The following is a 24,474-nucleotide window of genomic DNA, read 5'->3' on the forward strand; positions in this document are numbered from 1 at the left end:
AAAAAGTTTCTTAATGTTGGTGTAAAAAAGAACTAAACCAGAGGTGATACCTCAAAAAAAGAATCATAAAGGAATATGATTTGGCTCTCCCAAAAAAAAAAAAAAAAAAATCGGGAGAGGGCTACATTATTGCAGCTAAGTTTAAACAATTTAAATGAGAAATAAGCAGATGAAGCGAGGCGGTATCCAAGATGGCATCATCCTTTCAGGCGTTGTTATTTTTCCTCTGAGGTACCCACTTTTTTAGTGATTTTTTTTTTTACACAACCCCTGTGGTTCCATGACAAAACAAAATTACAACTTTGAAAAATTACTTTCCAGAAGAATATACTATCGTCTTTGGCGACCGACTATCCGGTCAAGGTAGTGTTTAAAGAGACATGGTAATATTGTAAAAATATCATTTTCTGAGGAAATTCGAAAGAATGATACACCAATCTTTGAGTTTGATTTTAAATTTCTTTACAGTGTAACGTGTTGACTCAATTAACTAAATATATAACTTCTTGGTGTAAAAAGTAATCTGTTCGTACAGATAACATAACACCTGTTTATTAGATAATTCATAATTTACTTTACTTACCACAAGCTTTCGTTTCTCCGATTCAGTCCGAATATTCGTTTGATTACCTTAGTTAACAGACAAATATATGTTATTCGGATAAATTTGAAAACAAATGAAATTTAACATAGTTTACCTTAAATTTAAAAACCCTACCATAAAATCAAAATACATACTAATTTATCACAATATACATAAGATGCTATCAAGTTATTTAAAAGATACCATTTTTACAATCATCATATTATCAAGTTTCGTATTTATCCGCAAATTAAATTTTCATTTCTACACTAATTTTTATTTCCAAAGACTAGAGAGCGCCAATTTTATTTTAGAGATGATGAAGTAGGAAGCGACGAAAGGCGACATGGAATTCCTGAAAGATTTAGCTGCTTCTTTGAGAAGTGCAAGGACTGTAGAGCTACCAAAGGGTATGATTCACTGTATAGTCAGCTAGTGGCTTTAGAATAAGTTAAGAGATTTGTCAAACATAAGCGGATTTAGACAGTCATAAGTTGATAAGTTTACATATTGTTCTCTGGCATCACACTAATTACATGTGCCATTTTACATACCAGAAATATAGACAACTTTACATGTATATAACCAGAAAAAATTATATTTAGGTTATAACCTCCCTCGTTAACAGGTTATAAATGTTGTTAATGTATGAAAAATGGTCCTCTTTGATGTACTGTAGATGAATACGTAAGTTCACATCATTACTTAATGAACTGCATAATATCTCTAATTAAAAGCTCTTATTTTTTAGATGAGAAATCTGCATTTTACATGCTCATGTCCATGGTAATTGCAAATCAGTACAGGTGGGTGACTCGGTGTTCATATTTTTTGAAGATCGATATTTTGTAGATACATGCATACTTTAATTAATAATGTTATTGCATTTATGTTGTGTTTATTGTGAACATCATTGTTATTTGCTTGAATTTTTACTTTTTGCAAGGTTTCTTTTCCATTACTTTTTATTCAATGTTTCGAGCCTATTAGAATTTCACTTTGCAAATATCATAAAAGTATGTAAGTGATGATGTTGAAAAATTGTGCAAAAATGTTCTTTTTGAATCAGATATATCAATGTTTCATTCCCTGTAAGAAATTTGTTTTCATCCTTGCTAATCATTTTCTTAAAAGTGGTGACATATTAGTAAAAAAAAATCCTGAAAAAATATTGGGATTTTATTTTATTTTATTGTTCAGTATTTCAATAACAGTATATGTACTGTTCTTTACTGAAAGGTCTCAGAATGGTTTTTTTTTCCAAAAGTGACTGAAGAAAAACTTTGGGACGGTGTATTAAAGAATGGATGCAGGGTTGAATATATATTAAGATGTAACTTTTTAAGCATTTTTTATAAATTAACTTTACACAGGTCAGTGTCAGATCTTCTTTCAAACTCCAAGTTTAACATCAATTTTGCACCTGGCAGAGGACATAGAAATTTGCTGCACATTGCCGCAAAGTAAGCATTTTGTCAAATCACTTTTTTTTAATTGAAAATATTAAGAATATCAGCAGATATCAGCAGGTCGGAGTAAAATATTGTAAATTCATCATAATCTTACGAAAGATTTTGTTTATTGGTGTTAAACAAGAGTAGAAATATCATTGAAAAAAAAGAAATCATCTGTATTTTTGCATTAATGGTCAATCAATCTGTCAGAAAAGTTTGCTTTAATTTTGTTTCTGTGTTTTCACCTTATTGTAAATCAGTCTTGCAGATCATGTTATCATGTTACCTACATTACAGCTGTGGGTCGTACGACTGTTTGCTGATTCTACTAAAGAAGGGAATAGAAGTCAACAGACAGGACGTGTCTGGATGCACTCCGCTACATCTGGCGGCTAGGAACGGGTAATAAGTAGTTAGTAGTTTTACCATTTAAATGCAAAGCATAGGATTTAGAATGGGGTTTATCATTCAAATGCACCATTTTAATAAGAATTAAAGCTTATTGTTATTTTGTGCAAGGCATAATTAGTTTTGAATTATTTTGTGTATTTTTTTAGGGTGAGGGTTACTTTTCATCAAAAAAATAAATAGACATTTGTATATTAATGAAATTATTTTTCATTAAAACTGTTGACAATGCATTTATTTCACAAGATTTGTTGTAATTTCAGACAAAAGAGGTGTATTGACAAACTTTTGGAGTACAATGCTGATGTGAACATCAGAAACAATGAAGGACTGACAACAGTAAGCATCTAGTACAGAAATAATTGTTAAGGTTAGGGTCCATTGTATCAATATTGGTTAAGTTATCCTGAACTAATGTTGCTTTGTCATTAATTTGTAATCTGTGATTATATTTATCCTGTCCTGATTTCCGTGTACTGTAAAGAGTAAACTTTTGATCAGTTATCCTGTAATTTTTAGGTTGCTGTGTTACAGGGAGGTAACTTGTGATCAGTTATCCTGTAATTTTTAGGTTGCTGTGTTACAGGGAGGTAACTTTTGATCAGTTATCCTGTAATTTTTAGGTTGCTGTGTTACAGGGAGGTAACTTGTGATCAGTTATCCTGTAATTTTTAGGTTGCTGTGTTACAGGGAGGTAACTTGCGATCAGTTATCCTGTAATTTTTAGGTTGCTGTGTTACAGTGAGGTAACTTGTGATCAGTTATCCTGCAGGGATGGGGTAATGGTAATTTGGAATGGTAATTGAGTGTAGTTAATTACAAATTTTGATGTAATTGTAAGTAATGTGTAATTGGTCAAATTTTCAATTACATGTAATGGTAATTTAATTAATTACTTTCAAAAAATGAATGTAATTCCAATTACTTTTCAATTACTTTCAATTACACACTGATGTACAGATAGATATGAAGCTGGCCACTACCCATTGTTCCCCACACTATCGATGGTACAGGGTCAAGTTAGGAAGATTACTAAAAATCATTGAACTATTATCATATTCCATATACTAAATATTTTTCATAATGAATTTTTTCAGTGATTCAATACTTAATCATAAATTTCCCCAAATTTAATTAAGGACATGTATTTGATGATTTGTTTGATTTTTTTTTTTACTTATTTTCATTCTTATTGGAATAATTAGTGTGTCAATTGTTATTGAATTGGTTAAACAAAAAAAAAAGGTTAATTTAATATAATGTAAAAATCCTGTAATTTTTAGGTTGCTGTGTTACAGGGAGGTAACTTGTGATCAGTTATCCTGTAATATATACTATAGGTTGCTGAATTACAGGCAGTTAACATGTGATCAGTTATCCTGTGTTTAGGTTGCTCTGTCCCATGAAAAGTGGAATTTTCCTGCAGTGAATTGCAGTGTCACAAAAGTTAGCTATAATTAACATGATTGGTTTGTTGTTACAGATACACTGGTTGGCAGTCAATGGGAGAACCGAGGTGTTACATGATCTGTTTGCCTTTGTCCCTGATGTTGATGTGGAGGTATGGTTATACCAGAGAGAGAGAAAAAAAAGAAGAGAGAGAAAAGAGAGAGAGAGGGGGGAGGGTTTGGGAAAAAGAGATAGGACAAAGAGGACAGAGAGATACGAGGAAGGGAGAGCAATTGCATGTTTTAAAATTATGGATATTAGACCAAGAGATATATTGACAATATCTGTAGGATGTACATGCATTTATGAACTAAAATTTAGCAGTTGAGCTGTGAATTAATTCATTATGTATGTATATAACCTACATACAGTGTATGTTTATTAAAGTTAAGAAATAATGCATTAAAAGTGTATTTATATTTCAGGATGCCCAGGGACAAACAGCGCTACATGTAGCCTGTCAGAATGGACACAAATCTGTAAGTAGCATAATGTTCAGACATTGTACAGGCTCAGAGTTCCTGCAACCCATTGCTATGTATTGTAAAATCAGCTTTATGTACATGTATTCTAAAATAATGTCTTTGCTCACACAGACTGTGATTTGCTTACTGGACCATGGAGCGGACATCAATCGAGCTAATCACAATGGATGGACTCCTCTTCACTTTGCCTGCAGGTAAATGACACAGCATTAATATGTTAATCCACAATATTCAGTAGAAAACACAATGAGTTGGACAATAATAAAATACCATCGCACCTAATAAGGATATAGATTACAATTGTAGAACCTTGTTACAGGATGCTTTAATTCTAACTCTTTGATTAACTTAAGATTAAGCAATTGAAAAAAGTTCAGATGATTAGACTTTGCGATTACGGTATTTTAAAATCTTACTACAGTAAAACACGGTTATAGCGAACACGCTTATAATGAATTAAAGGTTACAACGAAGTGCTTTTCATTCCCCATGACCTAATAACATGTTGTAAACTTGACGGATATATAATGAATTACGCTTATAACAAAGCCTTTCCCTGGCACTTTGTTATAAGTGTGTTTTCCTGAAATAGCATTACATGCATTGCACCTCTTGTATGATGCATGACATTGATTTCTGAATTGTTTTGTATATAGTCAGTGTATATACAATCATGTACTGTGGAATCATTTAAATTCGTGGGAGCCAATTTTCGTGGAGTGTGACTTTTTTGCTCATTCGTTGGGATGTAATTTTCATGGATGCATCGGTTACTGTTTCAGTAACAAAGATAACTCCATCTAAAATTTCTTTCGTTGAGGATTTAAATTCGTGGGGGAGGGTTACCCACGAATACCACGAAAATTGAGCCACCACGAATTCTAATGATTCTACAGTATGCTAAAACAGGACAGATTTAGTATATTCCCTGATGATTTCTCTCTGATTCCTGATAGTCACGGCCAGCATGACAGTTTAGACATCCTACTGAGGAGGGGCGCCAAGTTCGCTGTGGATAACTTTGGGAAAACCCCTCTTGACCTCTGTTTGGAAGTGAGTTTATTCTTGTATTTGTATAATGCCAGCACCAGAAATGTACAAGTATACTGTAATTAAAAACAGTGTATTCTCTGTGATTTTACCATGACTTTTTTTTCGCTTTGACATTTTCATACATAAGGAGTTCAATGTATGAATTTCTAAGTTTGTGACAGGGGAAGAATATATGGTATGGTTTATATCGTATAGTATATCTATTGATTTCTGTGTTTGTGCTTTTATTTTTATTACAGCATATGATTCAAGTAAAAGCATTTTGAATACACTATGTATAAAAATTACACAAAGTGCTATGTAAAATGAGAAAAAATTATAATATAAATAATGATATTCAGTATGTTGATTTTAAGCATGAATGTCTTGAAGCTCCCTAAACCCCTAAACACCTACTCAGATATTTACATTTACAAAGAGGAATGGTCTGTTACAAATTCTCCCCAAACATTGAATATACATAAAGCAGTAGCATTTAATACTTTCAATATACACTGTACCTGCAAGAAAAGAAGAACATTATTTTATGATGTACTCCAATTACTCTGAATACACACACACCTTATCCCAGTGTTTACGCATGCTGATACAGTTGAACTTGGATATCTTGAACACTGATTTCTCAAATACAATGGATATGACGAAGTGTTTTATAAGTCCCAACCCCTTATTTTTAGCTCACCTGAGCCAAAGGCTCAAGTGAGCTTTTCTGATCACAATTTGTCCGTTGTCTGTCGTCGTTGTCGTCGTCGTCGTAAACTTTTCACATTTTCATCTTCTTCTAAAGAACCACTGGGCAGATTTCAACCAAATTTGGCACTAAGCACCACTAGGTGAAGGGGATTCAAGTTTGTTCAAATGAAGTGCCACGCCCTCTTTAAAGGGGAGATATTTGAGAATTATTGAAAATTTGTTGGTATTTTTCAAAAATCTTCTTCTCAAAAACTATTCGACCGGAAAAGGTTAAACTTGTGTGGAGGCATCATCAGGTAGTGTAGATTCAAGTTTGTTCAAATCATGGTCCCCGTGGGGGTAGGGAGGGGCCACAATTGGGGGATCAAGTTTTACATAGGAATATATAGAGAAAATCTTTAAAAATCTTTTTCTCAAAAACTATCAGGCCAGAAAAGCTCAAATTAAAATGGGAGCATCCTCAGGTAGTGTAGATTCAAGTTTGTTCAAATCATGGTCCCCGGGGGTAGGGAGGGGCCACAATTGGGGGATCAAGTTTTACATAGGAATATATAGAGAAAATCTTTAAAAATCTTTTTCTCAAAAACTATCAGGCCAGAAAAGCTCAAATTAATATGGGAGCATCCTCAGGTAGTATTGTTCAAGTTTATTCAAGTCATGGTCCCTGGGGGTAGGTGGGGCCACAAGAGGGGGATCAAGTTTTACATAGGAATATATAGAGAAAATCTTTAAAAATCTTCTTCTCAAAAACTATTAGGCCAGAAAAGCTCAAATTAAAATGGAAGCATCTTCAGGAAGTGTAGATTCAAGTTTGTTCAAATCATGGTCCCCGGGGGTAGGGAGGGGCCACAAGAGGGGGATCAAGTTTAACATAGGAGTATATAGAGAAATTTTTGAAAAATCTTCTTCTCAAAAACTATTAGGCCAGAAAAGCTCAAACTTGATTGGAGGCATCCTCAGATAGAGTAGATTCAAGTTTGTTCAAATCATGGTCCCCGGGGGGAGGGTGGGGCCACAAGAGGGGGAACAAGTTTTACATAGGAATATATAGAGAAAATCTTTAAAAATCTTTTTCTCAAAAACTATCAGGCCAGAAAAGCTCAAATTAAAATGGGAGCATCCTCAGGTAGTGTAGATTCAAGTTTGTTCAAATCATGGTCCCCGGGGGTAGGGAGGGGCCACAATTGGGGGATCAAGTTTTACATAGGAATATATAGAGAAAATATTTAAAAATCTTCTTCTCAAAAACTATCAGGCCAGAAAAGCTCAAATTAAAATGGGAGCATCCTCAGGTAGTATTGTTCAAGTTTATTCAAGTCATGGTCCCTGGGGGTAGGTGGGGCCACAATTGGGGGATCAAGTTTTACATAGGAATATATAGAGAAAATCTTTAAAAATCTTCTTCTCAAAAACTATTAGGCCAGAAAAGCTCAAATTAAAATGGAAGCATCTTCAGGAAGTGTAGATTCAAGTTTGTTCAAATCATGGTCCCCGGGGGTAGGGAGGGGCCACAAGAGGGGGATCAAGTTTAACATAGGAGTATATAGAGAAATTTTTGAAAAATCTTCTTCTCAAAAACTATTAGGCCAGAAAAGCTCAAACTTGATTGGAGGCATCCTCAGATAGAGTAGATTCAAGTTTGTTCAAATCATGGTCCCCGGGGGGAGGGTGGGGCCACAAGAGGGGGAACAAGTTTTACATAGGAATATATAGAGAAAATCTTTAAAAATCTTTTTCTCAAAAACTATTAGGCCAGAAAAGCTCAAATTAAAATGGAAGCATCCTCAGGAAGTGTAGATTCAAGTTTGTTCAAATCATGATCCCCGGGGGTAGGGTGGGGCCACAATTAGGGGATCAAGTTTTACATAGGAATATATAGATAAAATATTTAAAAATCTTCTTCTCAAAAATTCTTAGGCCAAGAAAGCTCAAATTTGAGTGGAAGCATCCTCAGATAGTGTAGATTCAAGTTTGTTCAAATCATGGTCCCCGGGGATAGGGTGGGGCCACAATTGGGGGATCAATTTTTACATAGGAAGATATAGAGAAAATCTTTAAAGATATTCTGGGAAAGTTTTCGGTCCAAAACTCAGTACTTAGTGTGAAAGCACAGGTTATGCAGATTTATGTTTGATGAAACCATGATTCCCAAGAGAAAAGTGGGGCCACGAAATGGGAGGGGGGGGGGGGGTATATAGGAATAGAGAAAAATCTTCTTACAGTTACAACAACAAACGGGGCTTGGTATTTACCAAAAAATAAGAGGTGGATAAAATTGGCAGATTTTTAATTTTTTTTAGCAAGATCTACTGTACTCAATTGTCAGGATATTTTGATACTGTAATGCTAATTTGATCAGAATTAATGCCATTGTTGCTCAGGTGAGCGATGTGGCCCCTGGGCCTCTTGTTTAGGTATTTACCCTCAATATCTTGAATACTCGGATATCTCGAAGATTTTTAACAGTCCCATCTAGTTCGAGATAACGAAGTTTGACTGTATATATTTAAAACAATGGATGTATTTGACTGTAAACTCAAAAATTGACCATGAACTTAAATAAAATGGTGTTTAATGATGGTAATGGTAATGGTTAATAATGGTATACATTTATCACACATTCTTCAAAATATAATGCCATGTATTTTCAGTGATGAATCTCAATGTTAAACATTTGAATTGATCTCCATGACTGCCTTATTTTTTTTAACCAAGTGTCATGCATAAATGATTGATAAGACTCAATCAAGAATTATCAACCATTGATACAATAATAAATCTCTGAGTAGAAAATATTTTATAGCAACAATGGCTGTTTTTGATGACAGGGTGGTTACAATGAGACGTGCAGCATCCTTCTAAAATATGTCCCCAATCTACTGGAACAACTCATTACCAGTGTCAGGAGTCAGAAGATCAAAGAGCCAGAGGTAACCTTTGTCACCTCCAATCAATCACTTTCACAAATCTCTTATGGGGCGATTTTTAAACAAAACTTTATCATGATGCTATGCTAGTTTACCATACATGTAGCTGCAGGTCTGTAGCTCCTGGTCTGAAAAAATTCAGATGGCCGATTGCAATTTATAGCGCACAAAAATTTGCCCTAGTTTTGCACAATTTTTTGCGCTGTAAATTTCAGTTTTAATTTGGGAGGCACTGTAGATCCCAGAATGTCAATCCAATTTTTTTCAGACCGGGAACTACTGACCTACAGCTAAGTTTATCATTACAATAAAACATGGTTACAGCAAATTTGTTACATGTATGAACATATTCATGCTCAGCTAAGTCAGTTTCATTCCCCGTATTATTAAAGATTGTACTATTATATAAACTTATCAGATATGTAAACAAATCATGGTTATTACAAATCAAAATCCCTTGTTTTAATATACATTGATTAAAAGTAAATGTCTGAAATTTCCAAATTGTATTTTTTTCTGTAGTATTTTAAAGTTCTGAAGCATGTCACCAGTCAAGGCAGTGGAATAGCAGACCGAGTGCTGACTTCTCTCTCAGAGGAAGCCTCAGTGATAGGTCACAATTTACTGAGGTCAGTAAATTATACGTTATTCAATGGAGAAAAGATTGGATCGTCAATCGATTTTGGTAGTTGTAATTGCAGTTGTTGAAGAGATTGATTTTATATTAAAATTCATGATGAAAAATTGTACTCCATAAGTGCTTAAGAATTCTTGTTTTCTACATATCCAAATTCATTTTGACTTTATGCAGTGTGTCCAGCAATGTAGAGACCCAGGTGTCCTGTCTACTGAAGAGTGTGAGGGTGCTGTGTAAGCTGTACACCCACATCTACAAATCCCCACCCTCCCCCTCCTCCCCCAACACACCCAGAGGACTGCTGGGGGTCAAACCCCAGTCCCCGAAAGCTACAGAGGTGTTTGGGGTAAGTGTGTCTAATTATTGATTCACTCATCCATATTTATTTGATATTTGATAGATAAGCATTATTCTACATACGTGTAGTTTCTTTTCCTAATCTGTTCCTATATATATAGTAGTCGTAAAAATGACTGCATGAAATTTTTAGGTTTATACATGCACTGAATATAAAAATTTAACATGGATGAAATAGTCCATTATATAATTAATTAGGTTTACATTTTCCATAGATAAAACAATCGTTTATATATACCGGTATTCACCAAATTTGTTTTTTAGCCCCTTGAAGCATTATGGCAGCTGCTTGCTGATTGGCTGTGCCTGTTACGATTAGAATTCAACAAAGACAGCGACTCCCAATCAGGGAAGACTTCCGAATCAACAGACAATGAAAACACACAACATCAGGATCAGTCTCCCAAAGATAAGGAAGAGAACTCTGATGGTGGTGATAAAGTGGCTGTGTCAGTCAGTGAGTACATCAGAGGGGTGGATCCGAGGTCATGTGATCAGGAGGGGATCCTGAAGAGTCTCTGTGTGGATCAAGATGTGGTGGGGGTTATTCTCCCACGGATTTGCGGGGTCATCCACGCGTTTTATATTTGCTGTACTTGTCAACACGGTCATCCTCAGTAAGTAATGAAACAACTTATTGCTGTAAAAACCATATAAGACTAAATAAGCCTGATTCATAGTTAAGTAATTTGATGTTACTACATGTAGCAGAAATGTAAACCTATTGAATATTTGTATTTCAGAATGACATCTCCCAGGTTTATTGAATTTGTTTGTCAGCATAACAAAGAACTAAAACTTCTTGTTGCAAGGTAACAGCAGAATTTGCTATGGTATATGTTTCTGTGGTTAAAGGAATAGCACATACACTTACAGAGATTTTATCAGCATTATTTCTCTTTAGTGACTTTTATGTAGTCTTCCCTGTATAAGTTCATGAAAACTACTGACTTATGAATTGCAGGATTCTAAACTGCTGTGTGCTTATTATTGAATGACCTACAATTTGGATTGAATTTGTTTGGAAGTAAATTTTGAAGTATAAAACATAAAAACAAATTGATTATAACACGTATCACCTGTATGCTTTAATTTGTTGTTACAGGAGTCCTGAGGTGATATTTGATCACTTCCATTTTCTGCTGGAATGTCCGGAACTCATGTCCCAGTTCCTGCACATCATCAGGGCCCAGGTGAGAATGATATCTGAAAATGCTTTAATCCTGGTTATATTTGGTAATTTTACAGTAAGTTATATATTTCAGCAAACACACTCATAACAAATTCATGCTTAAAAGTTTATTTCATTCCACAAATTTCAATGTTTTATTATAAACTTATCAGAAATAATAAATCATGTTCATAACAATTTAAAATTGCTCTTCCTTCAATACATCCTTGTTTTTACGGTAAAATATAAGTAAGGTAAAGATGCAGTTTTCTCTTGCAAATGCATAACAAAATGATACTGGTCTACGCGGGCATGTTAAGGCTTCCCGATGGATTTTACAGCGATGTGTAGAAAGTCAATTGTCTGTACTTCATACGATATGACGTCATAATTAACTTTGACGTCACGATCTGCATTCCTGTCGATAGTTCCCAGGGAATGTATCTCAACGTTAAAAGTGAATTACATCAAACCACTATAAAACCGCATGTTTCCTTTACATAGATGCTGCCATTAATGCTGGACGTACAGAATTCATTCATATTAAAAACCAGTATCAAATAATCGGCAGTTGTAAAGCTTCGTTATAAGTAAAAGACAATTTATAAACTAGTGGTTTGGAGACTCTCCCTGCTACGTGTAAACAACTGAATGAAGAAATTATAATGCATGTAAAAACAGCTTGGCGCAGGTGGAAGATCAACATAATTTTAGAATATTTTACGTAAAATTGGTAGAGAATATAAGTACCAATGTGAATCGTGCTACGGAAACCTACGGATTAACCCCAATTTTTTGTAAATCGCTTTTGATTAGTAAAAATGTGCATTATTTTGATGATTTTCTGGAATGTTTCAACAATATTTCGATAAACGTAATATTTATTTCTTTCCCGAGCAATAACTTCAAAGTATATGACTTAACAAAGAATTTTTCTTAAAAATATATTTGATTTAATGTCATTAATCACCTGCGCCGATGCGATTTAAAAAGATCATTTGCAATACTAGGATTCGCCCGTCACGTGATTACAAAGAACATATGACGTCACAAAATGCATCAAATAATAATGTTTAACACCGGTGTCAATTAACGTAACATAGATTTTAAGAAATACTCCCGGTCAAAGTATTTTTGCGATGATCAAAATCATATCGTTTTCCAGCCGTATTTTAGCATCGGGACGCCTTAACATTGCTGCGTAACAACCATCAACCATAGTGAACAAAATTCAAAAGATTACAGAGGCAATTACCTTGCTATTTAAGTTTGTAGTAACAGTAAAAAATAGTAATTTACTATTTTTTACTGTTACTACCAGTTTAAAACTGGTCCCCTTGTCATTTGATTCCCAGCCCTTTGAATCCCGGAGGCGTTGGTTCTATGATAACTTGGACAGGGAGGGGTCTAACAGAGAAATCATCCACTCTCCACCTGATGATAATGATGTTCTTGTGATCAACAGAGGTAAGACACATCCTCAGCTGTTGTTGTAGATTGTATTGTGTTGTGTTGACAGAGTTTGACCTGAAGATCATTGTTTGAGGATGAAGACAACTTGATACTGAAAAACTTGAACAGTATCAATTTTGTGCTTATATTTACATAATAGCGTTACATGTAATGATGTAAAACCTTGACTCATGAACAAAATACAGGTACTGTTAGCCATGGCATACTGTAAGAATATCATGACTAACAGATTAAAGCCACTTCATATTGAAAAATTGCAAAAGTATTCAACAAAAATTAGTTTATAATAGCATAATGCCTTGACTCCGTTTCAACTACTGTAGATATTTGTTAGCATACCTTACCTAGAATTGACTAGACTAAAAATGAAATTTGATTTTTATACCCTAATTCTTTTTGTTTGCTGGTTTACAGAGAGGATGTTTCACAGCAGCTGTGAGGGTCTAATCAAACAGCCCCTGGAAAAACTGAAGAAGGGACTGGCCATCCGATTCCAAGGGGAGGAGGGCATGGTTAGTAGATGCCTGGGGGGGGGGGGAGAGAGAGAGGGGGTCTTCAATATAAATACATTATTTAGATGTACCATAGATGTTCATGTAGGTGTCTAGATTCATCTTGATGGTTTTTTTTTAAATAAATGATATGGTGAGTAGTTTAAAAGTTGAATTATTATAAATAGATGGAGAAATAGATGATTGTTGTAAAAAAAAAATTAAAAGTCAGTATTTTCATGAACCTTTACTTTTTTTCATCTATACATAAATAATGGAAATTGAACCCATTAATATTTATTAAAAATGCTTTAACAAGTAGAGCTGGTCAGCATTCTGCTTTTAACATGCATTGATTTGCTTGTACAGGGTTCAGGTGTTGTAAGAGAATGGTTTGATGTCTTATCCCGGGAAATTCTCAACCCAGACTATGCTCTGTTCACCCAGTCAGCTGATGGTATGTAAATTGGAATGTTCATTCATATAAAAAAACAATTGCAGATATAATAATATTAATCAATTACCTTGGTATGTGTAGATTTACTTTTAATTGCATAGATTATAATACTTATCAATTATGTGTAGTTGTACTTTTGTCATATTTTATTTTGGTTTAAATCCTTAGATAAAATAATCAATAAACAAATAGTTATAACATGTGATATTAGTTATTGATTCAGATCCATTCAAGGATGTACACCGTACAACTGGATTTACTCTTGATAGTAATGTTAATTATTAGATTTCATGGTGGCTCAATTTTCGTGCAATTTGTGGGAACTTTATTTATGAATATAAGCATTCCTGCGAATTCATAATTTAGGGTTATAAACTCACATTTTATTATGTTGGTAAAAGAGAATACACAAATTTACATCCCCACAAACTTGCAAAATGATTCCACAGTATTCCATACACACTGGGGCTGCAGGCCTTGCCTTATTTCCTATTGGCTTCCGAAGGGTGTACAAAAATTTACACACAGCTTAATAACCAATCAGAACTCCTTTAACAAGTTGTGTTCATTGCGTGTTACAGGGTGTACCTTCCAGCCCAATAGTAACTCGGCCATTAACCCTGACCACCTGAACTACTTTCGTTTTGCGGGACAGACCCTGGGACTGGCGCTGTATCATCAACATCTTCTGAGTGTTTACTTCACCAGGTCGTTCTACAAGCACATCCTTGGTAGGGATCATAGCCTTTGCGATGTTTGAAATATACATGTAATGCTTACATTTTGAATTAGCCTCATTTAAAGCCTTAAGGTCAGACGACACGTTCCTCAAAAATCTTTTTTGTATCTCCTCGTAATAAAGAGTTCCAATAAAAAATACTAATTTTATAATTACTTTAAAAATGATCAAAATTTACTTGGATATGGTTATATGTCTAGATGGTCGAGTGGTTAGAACTGTGGCGGCTCACTGCCAAGAGTGTATAGGTTCTATAGGTCGTGAGTTCAAAGCCCCGCTCCGGCGGAGATATTGTTCTTATATAGTGATTTCGCTGTGCTGTAGATGTATTTATTTTTATATCAGAAATTCATGTGTATTTTCAAGAAGATTATATAGGATATTGCATACTCTAGTATTTTGCAGAAATGCCTGGTAAGGTACCCTAATTTTTTGCAAGAAAGCTTGTCAAAGTAGTAGTAAACCATTAACAAATTCCTGGAGAAAGTTATCTAAAATTGAGGAACGTGTTGTCTGACCTTAATTATGACAATGAGGGCAGATGTGGAGAAAATAAAATGAGTTAAAACTTTCTTAGTAAATCCAGTTTATATTGTATAATTGTAAATTTACCTTTACAATTGATATTATAAAGAATAATAAAAACAGAATCTAGGCTTGAAAATGAAAAAAACAAAATGAAATCAGTTTTGAATTTACTTTAACCTTGACTTACTCCATCTGTCAGGTATCCCTGTGAACTACACTGATGTCGCCTCTATTGATCCAGAGTATGCAAAGAATCTACAGGTCTGTATACTATACTTATGATTTATGAAAATGTATGTGTATATTATTGGTTCTTCATGTAGTATTTTATATTGCACATCCCCAGGGTAATGCTGATTAGAACAATGAACATTCTTTAAAAAAGATGGTAATAAAAAGAAATTTGTGTTCAGTTAAATATCAGAGACATAAATAACAGAGATTGGCAACTCCACCATTAGCGTGTTTTGTTGTTGAAAATGGTACGGGACGAACCTTACTTTGAGAACTATATCTTTAGTTAGTAAATGGAGATAATGGTCTTAAACCAAAAGTATATTGTTTTAATGAAAAGTGTGCATAGGTTTTAGACATTTTTGAAACAAAAAATAAAAAAATAAGATTAATGTATAGAAAATATATTGGGCAGCTATAAAACATCGGCGAAATCTCTGACGACGAGTAGCCAACTGCCTCCTAAAACTCCTCTTTTAATATTGTTTATATGACATAAACTCATGAAAATATAATATTTTGAACGTTTTGGCAATAGATTTTAGCTGTTTATATTTCAATATGATTGTTTATTAGAAAGATACTGATTTAAACTCGGAACACTTTACAATAGGGACCGCGGGATTTCGCGAGATTTCAATCAGTTGCCAGTCTCTGTTATTTACGTCTTTGGATATATGCTACAAATATTTCATGTCTTTTCTCTCTGTTTTCTTTTGATAGTGGATCCTGGATCATAATATAGACAACATTGGTCTTGACCTGACTTTCTCTGTGGAGACCGATGTGTTTGGAGCCATGCAGGAAGTGGCACTGAAACAAGGGGGTGCCACCATTCCTGTCACTGAGAAAAATAAGGTAGGGGCATAACAATACAAGAAAAGTCACGATATGAATCGCTGAAAAAAAACAAGGTAAAAACAGCATAAATGAAAAAGAAATCAAATTACTAGTCTTGGAGATTATAAATAATGTGAGGATTCTTTATAACAGTATACCGGTATTTTGTCAATTTTGTAGTCTAATTACACAGTATATAGATATGCCATACATAGCTATATCAGTTTTCTTTATTATAGCGAACTACGTAGAAGCGTTTAATAGGTGTAAACTCCAGAAAAGTTTCTACATAATGTTTTGGCTGACCTTTGTCCAATCAGATCTTAGCTGGGCAGAGTTAAGACATTGCCGCTCAAGATTTGAATGAGAGAGAGAGAGAGAGAGAGAGAGAATTGATTAAATTATAGATGATGCCAATCAAGACCAAAACGAAACGAAAACTACAAATTGAAATAAAATCGAGCAAAATGAAATCAAGTTCATTGCTATACATATCCTTTTTCGGTGTAACTTTAAAATGTTTTAAAGAATGATTGTGAAAATTTCTTTGGCCGTCGACAACAGTATCTTCATACACGTAACTAACAAACTAAATTTCCTGGCATGGAGTCTGAAAAAACAGGCATTAAATATTTTGAAATGCGAACAAATGATCAGTTATAAATTTAGATACAGTGAAACAGAAAGGCAATGCAGGCGGATGCTTAGTGGAAAAATAAAACAATGGCGGACAAATTCGTCCTTAGGTAAAGAATGTCTCACACTGAGTAACCATGGAGAAAGTTTTTATACAAAGTAAATTTACAACCTATGTTTAATTCCAGGAAGATTCTGCATACTTTTTGATCTTTCTGTTGTTATTCTTTAGACTTTTGAAATCATACGTCAGTTCATGTTTTATGATATTTATTAAGCACAGTAATTGTATAGTGGTCTAAAATCATTCTACAATTTCTTAATCAATCATAAGCATAAAAATCAATTATAAGAATAAGCAATTGTTAATACATCCTTTTGGGTCACAGTTCATAAGTGACTTATAAACGAAGTCCATTGTTAAAGGTTAATTACAATTAAGAGTCTTGCATCCGTTGACCGCTTTCCAAAGTCCAATCATCATCGAGAGTTTTATTCTTCCTGGTCATTCCGCTAACACAACGAATTCTAACTACACAATTGTCCTTTTAGGTCAGTGACCTTTAACATTGTTCACTATACACTTATCTAGTATAGAGTGCACAACAAGCTAATGACTAATTAACGTAAAGCAGAATACAATCATAAAATTATATTTCATATATATACGGCTATCTGGTTACAACTTTGATTAGAATACTACCGGTAACACTTGTAATGAAAACAGTTTCTTAAATATTCGTATAGTCTTCGATATTTGACATTACTTCATCCCATTATCTACTAGTATATATAGACATCATCATTCCCCGGTTAAAGAATTTCAAAACATTTCAAAGTTACATAAATTTATAAGATATACTAGACCTTGATTTGTCACTTTATAACTATTGATAGATCTATAGTTTGCACATCTGCGTCATCAATAATTTACTCCATTAACAAGTTAACTCTCTCTCTCTCTCTCTCTTTCTCTCTCTCTCAAGTCACGGGCGGTATTGTCTCAACTATGCCTTCTATGATCTGATTGGACAATGGTCAGTCAAAACATTACGTAGAAACTTTTCTGGAGTTTACACCCATTAAGCGCTTCTACGTAGTTCGCTGTAATTCATTTTTCATTATTTCTATTATGGATTTTTACAACAGTCACCAAATATGTAACACTAAACTGCCCTAAGTCTGCATGATACTGACAGTGATATGTTTATTATACACTCTGTAATACTTTATCCAGACTGAGTATGTACAGCTGGTTACAGAACTCCGGATGACCCGAGCCATCCAGCCACAGATCGACAGCTTCCTGTCCGGATTCCACGAGTTTATACCACAGGCCCTTGTACAGATGTTTGATGAGTTTGAATTGGTAGTTACCATTGATCATTGTCTATATATAGAGATTGTGTACTTTCAGTGATAAACAACTTTACAGCATGATCCTTAAAAAGTTTTCCCATCCCTTCCCTGCTAAAAAAGGGTGAAAATCAAGACATAAGTTCCTGATAATTGCTCTTAATTGTCCCAAGATACATCAAGATATGTTTTATCATGACAAATGGTTTTATAAGTTTGGTGAACTGCCATATTTTTTCCACACTGATATTTGCCAATATTGGACAATTTGTACTGTTCATGCATAACTACATTAGATGACATTTGATTGACAGGAGCTGATGTTGTCTGGACTACCCGAGATAAACATCGAGGACTGGAGACGATACACGGAGTACAGTGGATATGACGATGCCTGCCCTCAAATACAGGTACCTGCACAGCGAGGCCTCTGTTACTATCCCCCTGTACAGAAGTTAATCAATTGAAAATCAGAGTGTTTCACTGATATTTTATGTAGTATCTTAATGTGTGATTCTTGTTTAACATAAAAAAATAACATTTTAATTATATTTTTTTAAGTTGTTCTTTCATATTATGATGTATTTTGTTTTAAAATATTGTAGGATTGCAAATGCATCTAGTATGAACCCACAATAGTTCTCACATTATTGTAATGTGAATTGTTATCTAAATTATTAGACGAGATATTTTCTGTATATATTTTTCTACTTTACAATAAGCGTAACATCTTACACATTAATTAACGATGCTTCTTTTATTTTTTTATCACCTAGTGGTTCTGGGAAGTTGTAGAAGAGCTAAGTCAACAAGACAGAGTACTATTGCTACAGTTCTGTACAGGAAGGTACATGTAATACATTCTACAATATGTAAATTATTTATAGGTTATTAGTCTGTTCTAGGAGTGACAAAATGTTTGATACATCATCCGTTGTTTATCAGCTATTTCCTGTGCTTAAACTCCTATGTGCCATTTGGATACTATGATTCACCCATTTGTTGAATTCTGTTGTAGGAATGATAAGATTCGTCATTGTTATAGGTGTTATCTGCTCTCTGCTTTGTTTCAGCTCCCGTGTCCCATTTGGTGGCTTCTCTCATTTGGGTGGTGGTGGGGGGCCACAGAAGTTCACCATCAGTCAGGTCACCTACCAACCCCAGCTCCTGCCCACAGCCAGTACCTGGTACGCTCTATGTTATGTGTACAGTCCTTTGTCAATGTTTTTGTCAATCAACTCTGTTGTAAGTTTTTTCTGTACAGTTGAACTTTGGTTCCTGTATTTTAAACATGGATACCGTATATCAGTTTTTTTTCGCGTCATGTTTTTTCCACCAATCAGAGCCTAAGACGGTATATAAAATTTACGCGAATCAAATTTTCACTATTTCAAAGTCACATTGAAAATATAATTCATGATTGTTTAAACCTGTGAGGATAGAGGGGTAAAGTATCTAAATAGGCGCTCTTTCGGACAATGAAACCAAATACACGATTTCCTTAATGTGAAATATTTACCGATTATTATTTTCAGAGACACAAACAGTCATAGATAAATAGATCATGTACCATTACATACACCAGTAGCTCAGGTATAATTAGACATTGGTTTATGCAAGGAAAGCGACCGTTTTAATTAGCTTGTCAATGGATTATTAAATAAACAACGAGGCTTACAAATTTATTATCTGGCGCTTGTTCTCCAATCCTGCAATTTGTACCTCTAACTAAACTAATTGAACATAGTTCACTGTACAGTATTATTATCAGGAAAGAGAGAACTCTATTGCAAAAACAAAACTTTGAATAAATTTATGCTGATTTATTTTCCGCGATTCGGAAATTGTCGTGAACGAAGCGGAAATTGGATACAAGCGGAAAAAACCTGATATACTGTTTATCAGTTATAATGGGTATGTCAAAGTAACTTTGAACCCATCGAGCTGTTTATTTGATGTGTATTTTAACCTTAAAGCTGAACACTGCTCGTAAAAAGGCACCATCACACAGATACCTGGTATATAAACTCTTCGATTTTGTTACACCCGTTTGCACACCTGAAACTCGTGGCTGATGTGTAGTATTCCTCTCGTGGTCTTTGGAATTTATGCATTTTATTCTTATTTTATGTGCATATTCTGTTTGTAAATTATATTTTTGACCAGTTAATTGATGTTAGTATTCTCGTGGCTTGAAAAAAGTGCGTAAAACTTGATAATATCATCGCGACCGAGCAACACGGCGCGGCAAGATGTACGCCCACACAGGTAAGACATCTACAGCGAAATACTTTGAACTGCTAAAAGGTTTCCAGCTTATATAGGGGTTGTAGGGATAACGGTGGTGAGAGAAAAATATGGCAGACCGTGCCTATTTACCAGCGGTGTTCAGTTTTTATATGATATCACATGGTATTTCATCTTGGTAATATTTTTCATGGTTTGAGCAATTGAGGTTTGACTGTCTTAATTAATTCTGAATGTATATGTTGACCATTTACATGCAGATTATTTTCATAAAATGCGGTTGAAAACTATTATTATCATCTTCATTTGTCAAATATGTTTTCGTATTTCAGCATCAATCTACTGAAATTACCTGAATATCCCAGTAAATCTGAATTAAAGGAACGTTTGATGGTAGCTCTCCAGTGTGGCAGTCAGGGATATGCAATGGTTTAACCAAGGATATGTGGTTTATAACCAGGGATATGCAATGGTTTAACCAGGAACATGCAATGTTTTAACCAGTAATATGCAATGGTTTAACCAGGAATATGCAATGATTTAACCAGAATTATGCAATGGTTAAACCAGGGACATGTTATGGTTTAATAAGGGATATGCAATGCTTTGACAAGGCATGTACAAATATGGCTTAGCTACGATGGATTTCTGAGTCAAAGTGCAAAGCAGGAATTGTCTGTATCCTTTGTGATATTTAAGAAGGCCTAATGCAAAAGGACCTCAAAATGTGTATGGTACTGAATGTACAATGGGGAACTTGACCTTTTGTATGACACTTAATAAAACTGCAATCTGGAATTGAATGTTTAGAAAAGGTGACTAGTACATCAAAACCACGTTAAAGACTCGTTAGATTTATTTAATAGTTGAACAATTTTTTCCAATTTTTTGCTAAGATAACTAGTATTTGTGATATTTTTATTGAACGATTTTTTCCAATATTGTGCTAAGATAACAAGTATTTGTGATATTTTTATAGTACTCTATACTATGCGTATCTCAATCTTTAATCTCATAAAGACTGTGATTCTGTTAGTGCTCTCAAATACAGTACATATATATGTTTCTACATCTTTTCATGCTTATCTTGCAATGTGTAAGTGTAATCAGAGTTTTCAATATTTTAAACCGGGTTTTCCAACGGAAAAATCCGGTTATTGAAATGGTGAAAATGACAGGCAGGTGGGTGGGCCGCTGCCAAAAGGGTACCCTTATTGTACGGATAACTCCTCCTACAGTTTTCAAGATAGGAATTTGTTCTTTTGCAGATCAATTGTACTTATATCAGAGGTGTACATATTGCTAGGATTTTGATTTCTGATAATTTATGAAAAAAATATCAGCTTTTGGCTGTCATTTTTTGGCAAAATATTGCATATAAGGTATCCATTTCACTGGATACAGTAGGTAGTGTTTATCAATTCAGGTTTGACATGGATTATGGATACAGTTCACAGAAAAGAAAACCTGGTTTGCTGTTACATTGACACCTTTTCACTTGTTAAACATTTATCTTATTAACATTGCTTAATAAAACAAATTCTTTGGAGAAATAACCATTAGCTATTTATAATTCAGCTGTTTTGATCACAGACCCACACCAACAATTTAATTGAAATTGCTTATTATAATATTAATAAAATAAGTTTGTTAAGTGAAATAATCTCATTAAAATGTGCAAGGGATGAACAGTTTGTGATTTGCTTTAAACATGATTTTTTTTTCTGTAAAGCTAATTGTATGATTTAAGAATTTGGAAAATGAAACTGACTTCACTCTAAGCATGAATACGTTATAAGTGTGTAAGGTGTGTGTTAACTGTCTACAAGGTTTTACTGTAGTGTGGAATACGTGAAATTATGGGAGGAAGAACAAGATGAACAATCAAACACGTTAGATGGGAGTCGAGGAATGAAATTATTTATCATCATTTGTGTGTGTGTATTTTTTGTTTCTAGGTTTTCAGTATGCCTGTACCAGTATATATTTTTATTGAAAAGCTTTACTTTTTCAGAAATTACAACTATGCAAGTATTATGATTTATCTGTGGAAGAATGGCTGAAAGCAATTGCAATCTATTTTAATGAAAAGAAAATGGAATATTTTATGACATGAAGTTTTGGGGTTTTTGGTAAATGAAGAGACCAGTCAGCTCAACTTCGCTCAAACTTGTTGTCTTATATCAAACTCAAGTTCTTTTATGTTGTATTTTTTTCTCAATCATCTGAAGCTTTGTGCAATTGGCATACTTGTTAAAACTCATTTTTTGAAAGATTTGAATCTTGCTTTAATGCATGTATATATAAGAACACACACATGTGAACTTAGCTGATCACAATTCATATGTTGTCATAAACTTTTTGCAATTTCCTACTGGTTTTTTTCTTAAAACTACATCACCAATTTATACTAAGCTTGGCACAAAGCTGTTTTTAGCTCACCTGAACCGAAGGTTCAAGTGAGCTTTTCTGATCACCCGTTGTCCGTCGTCCGTCCGTCCGTCCGTCTGTCTGTCTGTCCGTCCGTCTGTAAACTTTTCACATTTTCAACTTCTTCTCAAAAACCACTGGGCCAAATTTAACCAAATTTGGTACAAAGCATCCTTATGGAAAGGGGATTATAAATTGTTAAAATAAAGGGCACAGCCCTTTTCAAAAGGGAGATAATTGCGAAACAGTGAGTATAGGGTGCATGTCTTAAAAAATCTTCTTCTCAAGAACCACTGCACCAGAAATGCCAATATTTACACAAAAGCTTGTATATATAGTGAAGATTCTAAATTGTAAAATTCGTGACCCTCGGACCAAAACTGGGGTTCAAAGTTTAACATAGAAATACATAGGAAAATGTTTAAAAAATTTTCTTCTCAAGAACCACTGCACCAGGAATGCCAATATTCACACAAAAGCTTGTATATATAGTGAAGATTCTAAATTGTAAAAATCGTGACCCTCGGACCAAAACTGGGGCCCCAGGCGGGGTTCAAAGTTTAACATATATAGAAATACATAGGAAAATGTTTAAAAAATCTTCTTCTCAAGAACCACTGCACCAGAAATGCCAATATTTACACAAAAGCTTGTATACATAGTGAAGATTCTAAATTGTAAAAATCGTGACCCTCGGACCAAAACTGGGGCCCCAGGCGGGGTTCAAAGTTTAACATAGAAATACATAGGAAAATGTTTAAAAAATCTTCTTCTCAAGAACCACTGCACCAGGAATGCCAATATTTACACAAAAGCTTGTATATATAGTGAAGATTCTAAATTGTAAAAATCGTGACCCTCGGACCAAAACTGGGGCCCCAGGCGGGGTTCAAAGTTTAACATAGAAATACATAGGAAAATGTTTAAAAAATCTTCTTCTCAAGAACCACTGCACCAGAAATGCCAATATTTACACAAAAGCTTGTATATATAGTGAAGATTCTAAATTGTAAAAATCGTGAACCTCGGACCAAAACTGGGGCCCCAGGCGGGGTTCAAAGTTTAACATAGAAATACATAGGAAAATGTTTAAAAAATCTTCTTCTCAAGAACCACTGCACCAGAAATGCCAATATTTACACAAAAGCTTGTATATATAGTGAAGATTCTAAATTGTAAAAATCGTGACCCTTGGACCAAAACTGGGGCCCCAGGCGGGGTTCAAAGTTTAACATATTTAGAAATACATAGGAAAATGTTTAAAAAATCTTCTTCTCAAGAACCACTGCACCAGAAATGCCAATATTTACACAAAAGCTTGTATATATAGTGAAGATTCTAAATTGTAAAAATCGTGACCCTTGGACCAAAACTGGGGCCCCAGGCGGGGTTCAAAGTTTAACATAGAAATACATAGGAAAATGTTTAAAAAATCTTCTTCTCAAGAACCACTGCACCAGGAATGCCAATATTAACACAAAAGCTTGTATACAAAGTGAAGATTCTAAATTGTAAACATCGTGACCCTCGGACCAAAACTGGGGCCCCAGGCGGGGTTCAAAGTTTAACATAGAAATACATAGGAAAATGTTTAAAAAATCTTCTTCTCAAGAACCACTGCACCAGAAATGCCAATATTTACACAAAAGCTTGTATATATAGTGAAGATTCTAAATTGTAAAAATCGTGACCCTCGGACCAAAACTGGGGCCCCAGGCGAGGTTCAAAGTTTAACATAGAAATACATAGGAAAATGTTTAAAAAATCTTCTTCTCAAGAACCACTGCACCAGAAATGCCAATATTTACACAAAAGCTTGTATGTAT

At 34.3% G+C, this 24,474-nt stretch overlaps 1 protein-coding gene across 1 annotated transcript; it reads left to right on the plus strand.

Annotated features, from left to right (window-relative positions):
• The first annotated feature begins 874 nt into the window (after positions 1-874).
• On the plus strand, positions 875-22,648 carry LOC105334061 (E3 ubiquitin-protein ligase HACE1). Its single transcript, XM_034475922.2, has 26 exons — positions 875-993; positions 1,335-1,389; positions 1,957-2,046; positions 2,335-2,439; positions 2,709-2,784; positions 3,929-4,006; positions 4,320-4,373; positions 4,491-4,573; positions 5,336-5,432; positions 8,954-9,055; positions 9,575-9,681; positions 9,864-10,035; positions 10,311-10,663; positions 10,790-10,858; positions 11,152-11,239; positions 12,573-12,684; positions 13,105-13,202; positions 13,551-13,638; positions 14,220-14,369; positions 15,105-15,166; positions 15,863-15,997; positions 17,853-17,984; positions 18,286-18,381; positions 18,748-18,818; positions 19,045-19,158; positions 20,551-22,648. Exons 1-26 carry the CDS (start codon positions 930-932, stop codon positions 20,651-20,653), a joined length of 2,754 nt encoding a protein of 917 aa, XP_034331813.2. The 5' UTR covers positions 875-929; the 3' UTR covers positions 20,654-22,648.
• The last annotated feature ends 1,826 nt before the right edge of the window (positions 22,649-24,474 follow it).

The sequence above is a fragment of the Magallana gigas genome, chromosome 9 (assembly GCF_963853765.1).
Source record: "Magallana gigas chromosome 9, xbMagGiga1.1, whole genome shotgun sequence".
Classification (NCBI taxonomy): Eukaryota; Metazoa; Mollusca; class Bivalvia; order Ostreida; family Ostreidae; genus Magallana; species Magallana gigas.

Bases quoted from the DNA above. Each gene is read 5' to 3' on its own strand.
- LOC105334061 (XM_034475922.2), top strand. From the start codon at position 930: ATGGAATTCCTGAAAGATTTAGCTGCTTCTTTGAGAAGTGCAAGGACT. The intron at 12,685-13,104 runs GTAAGACACATC...GCTGGTTTACAG, and splicing joins TGTTCTTGTGATCAACAGAG to AGAGGATGTTTCACAGCAGC. The intron at 13,639-14,219 runs GTATGTAAATTG...TGCGTGTTACAG, and splicing joins GTTCACCCAGTCAGCTGATG to GGTGTACCTTCCAGCCCAAT.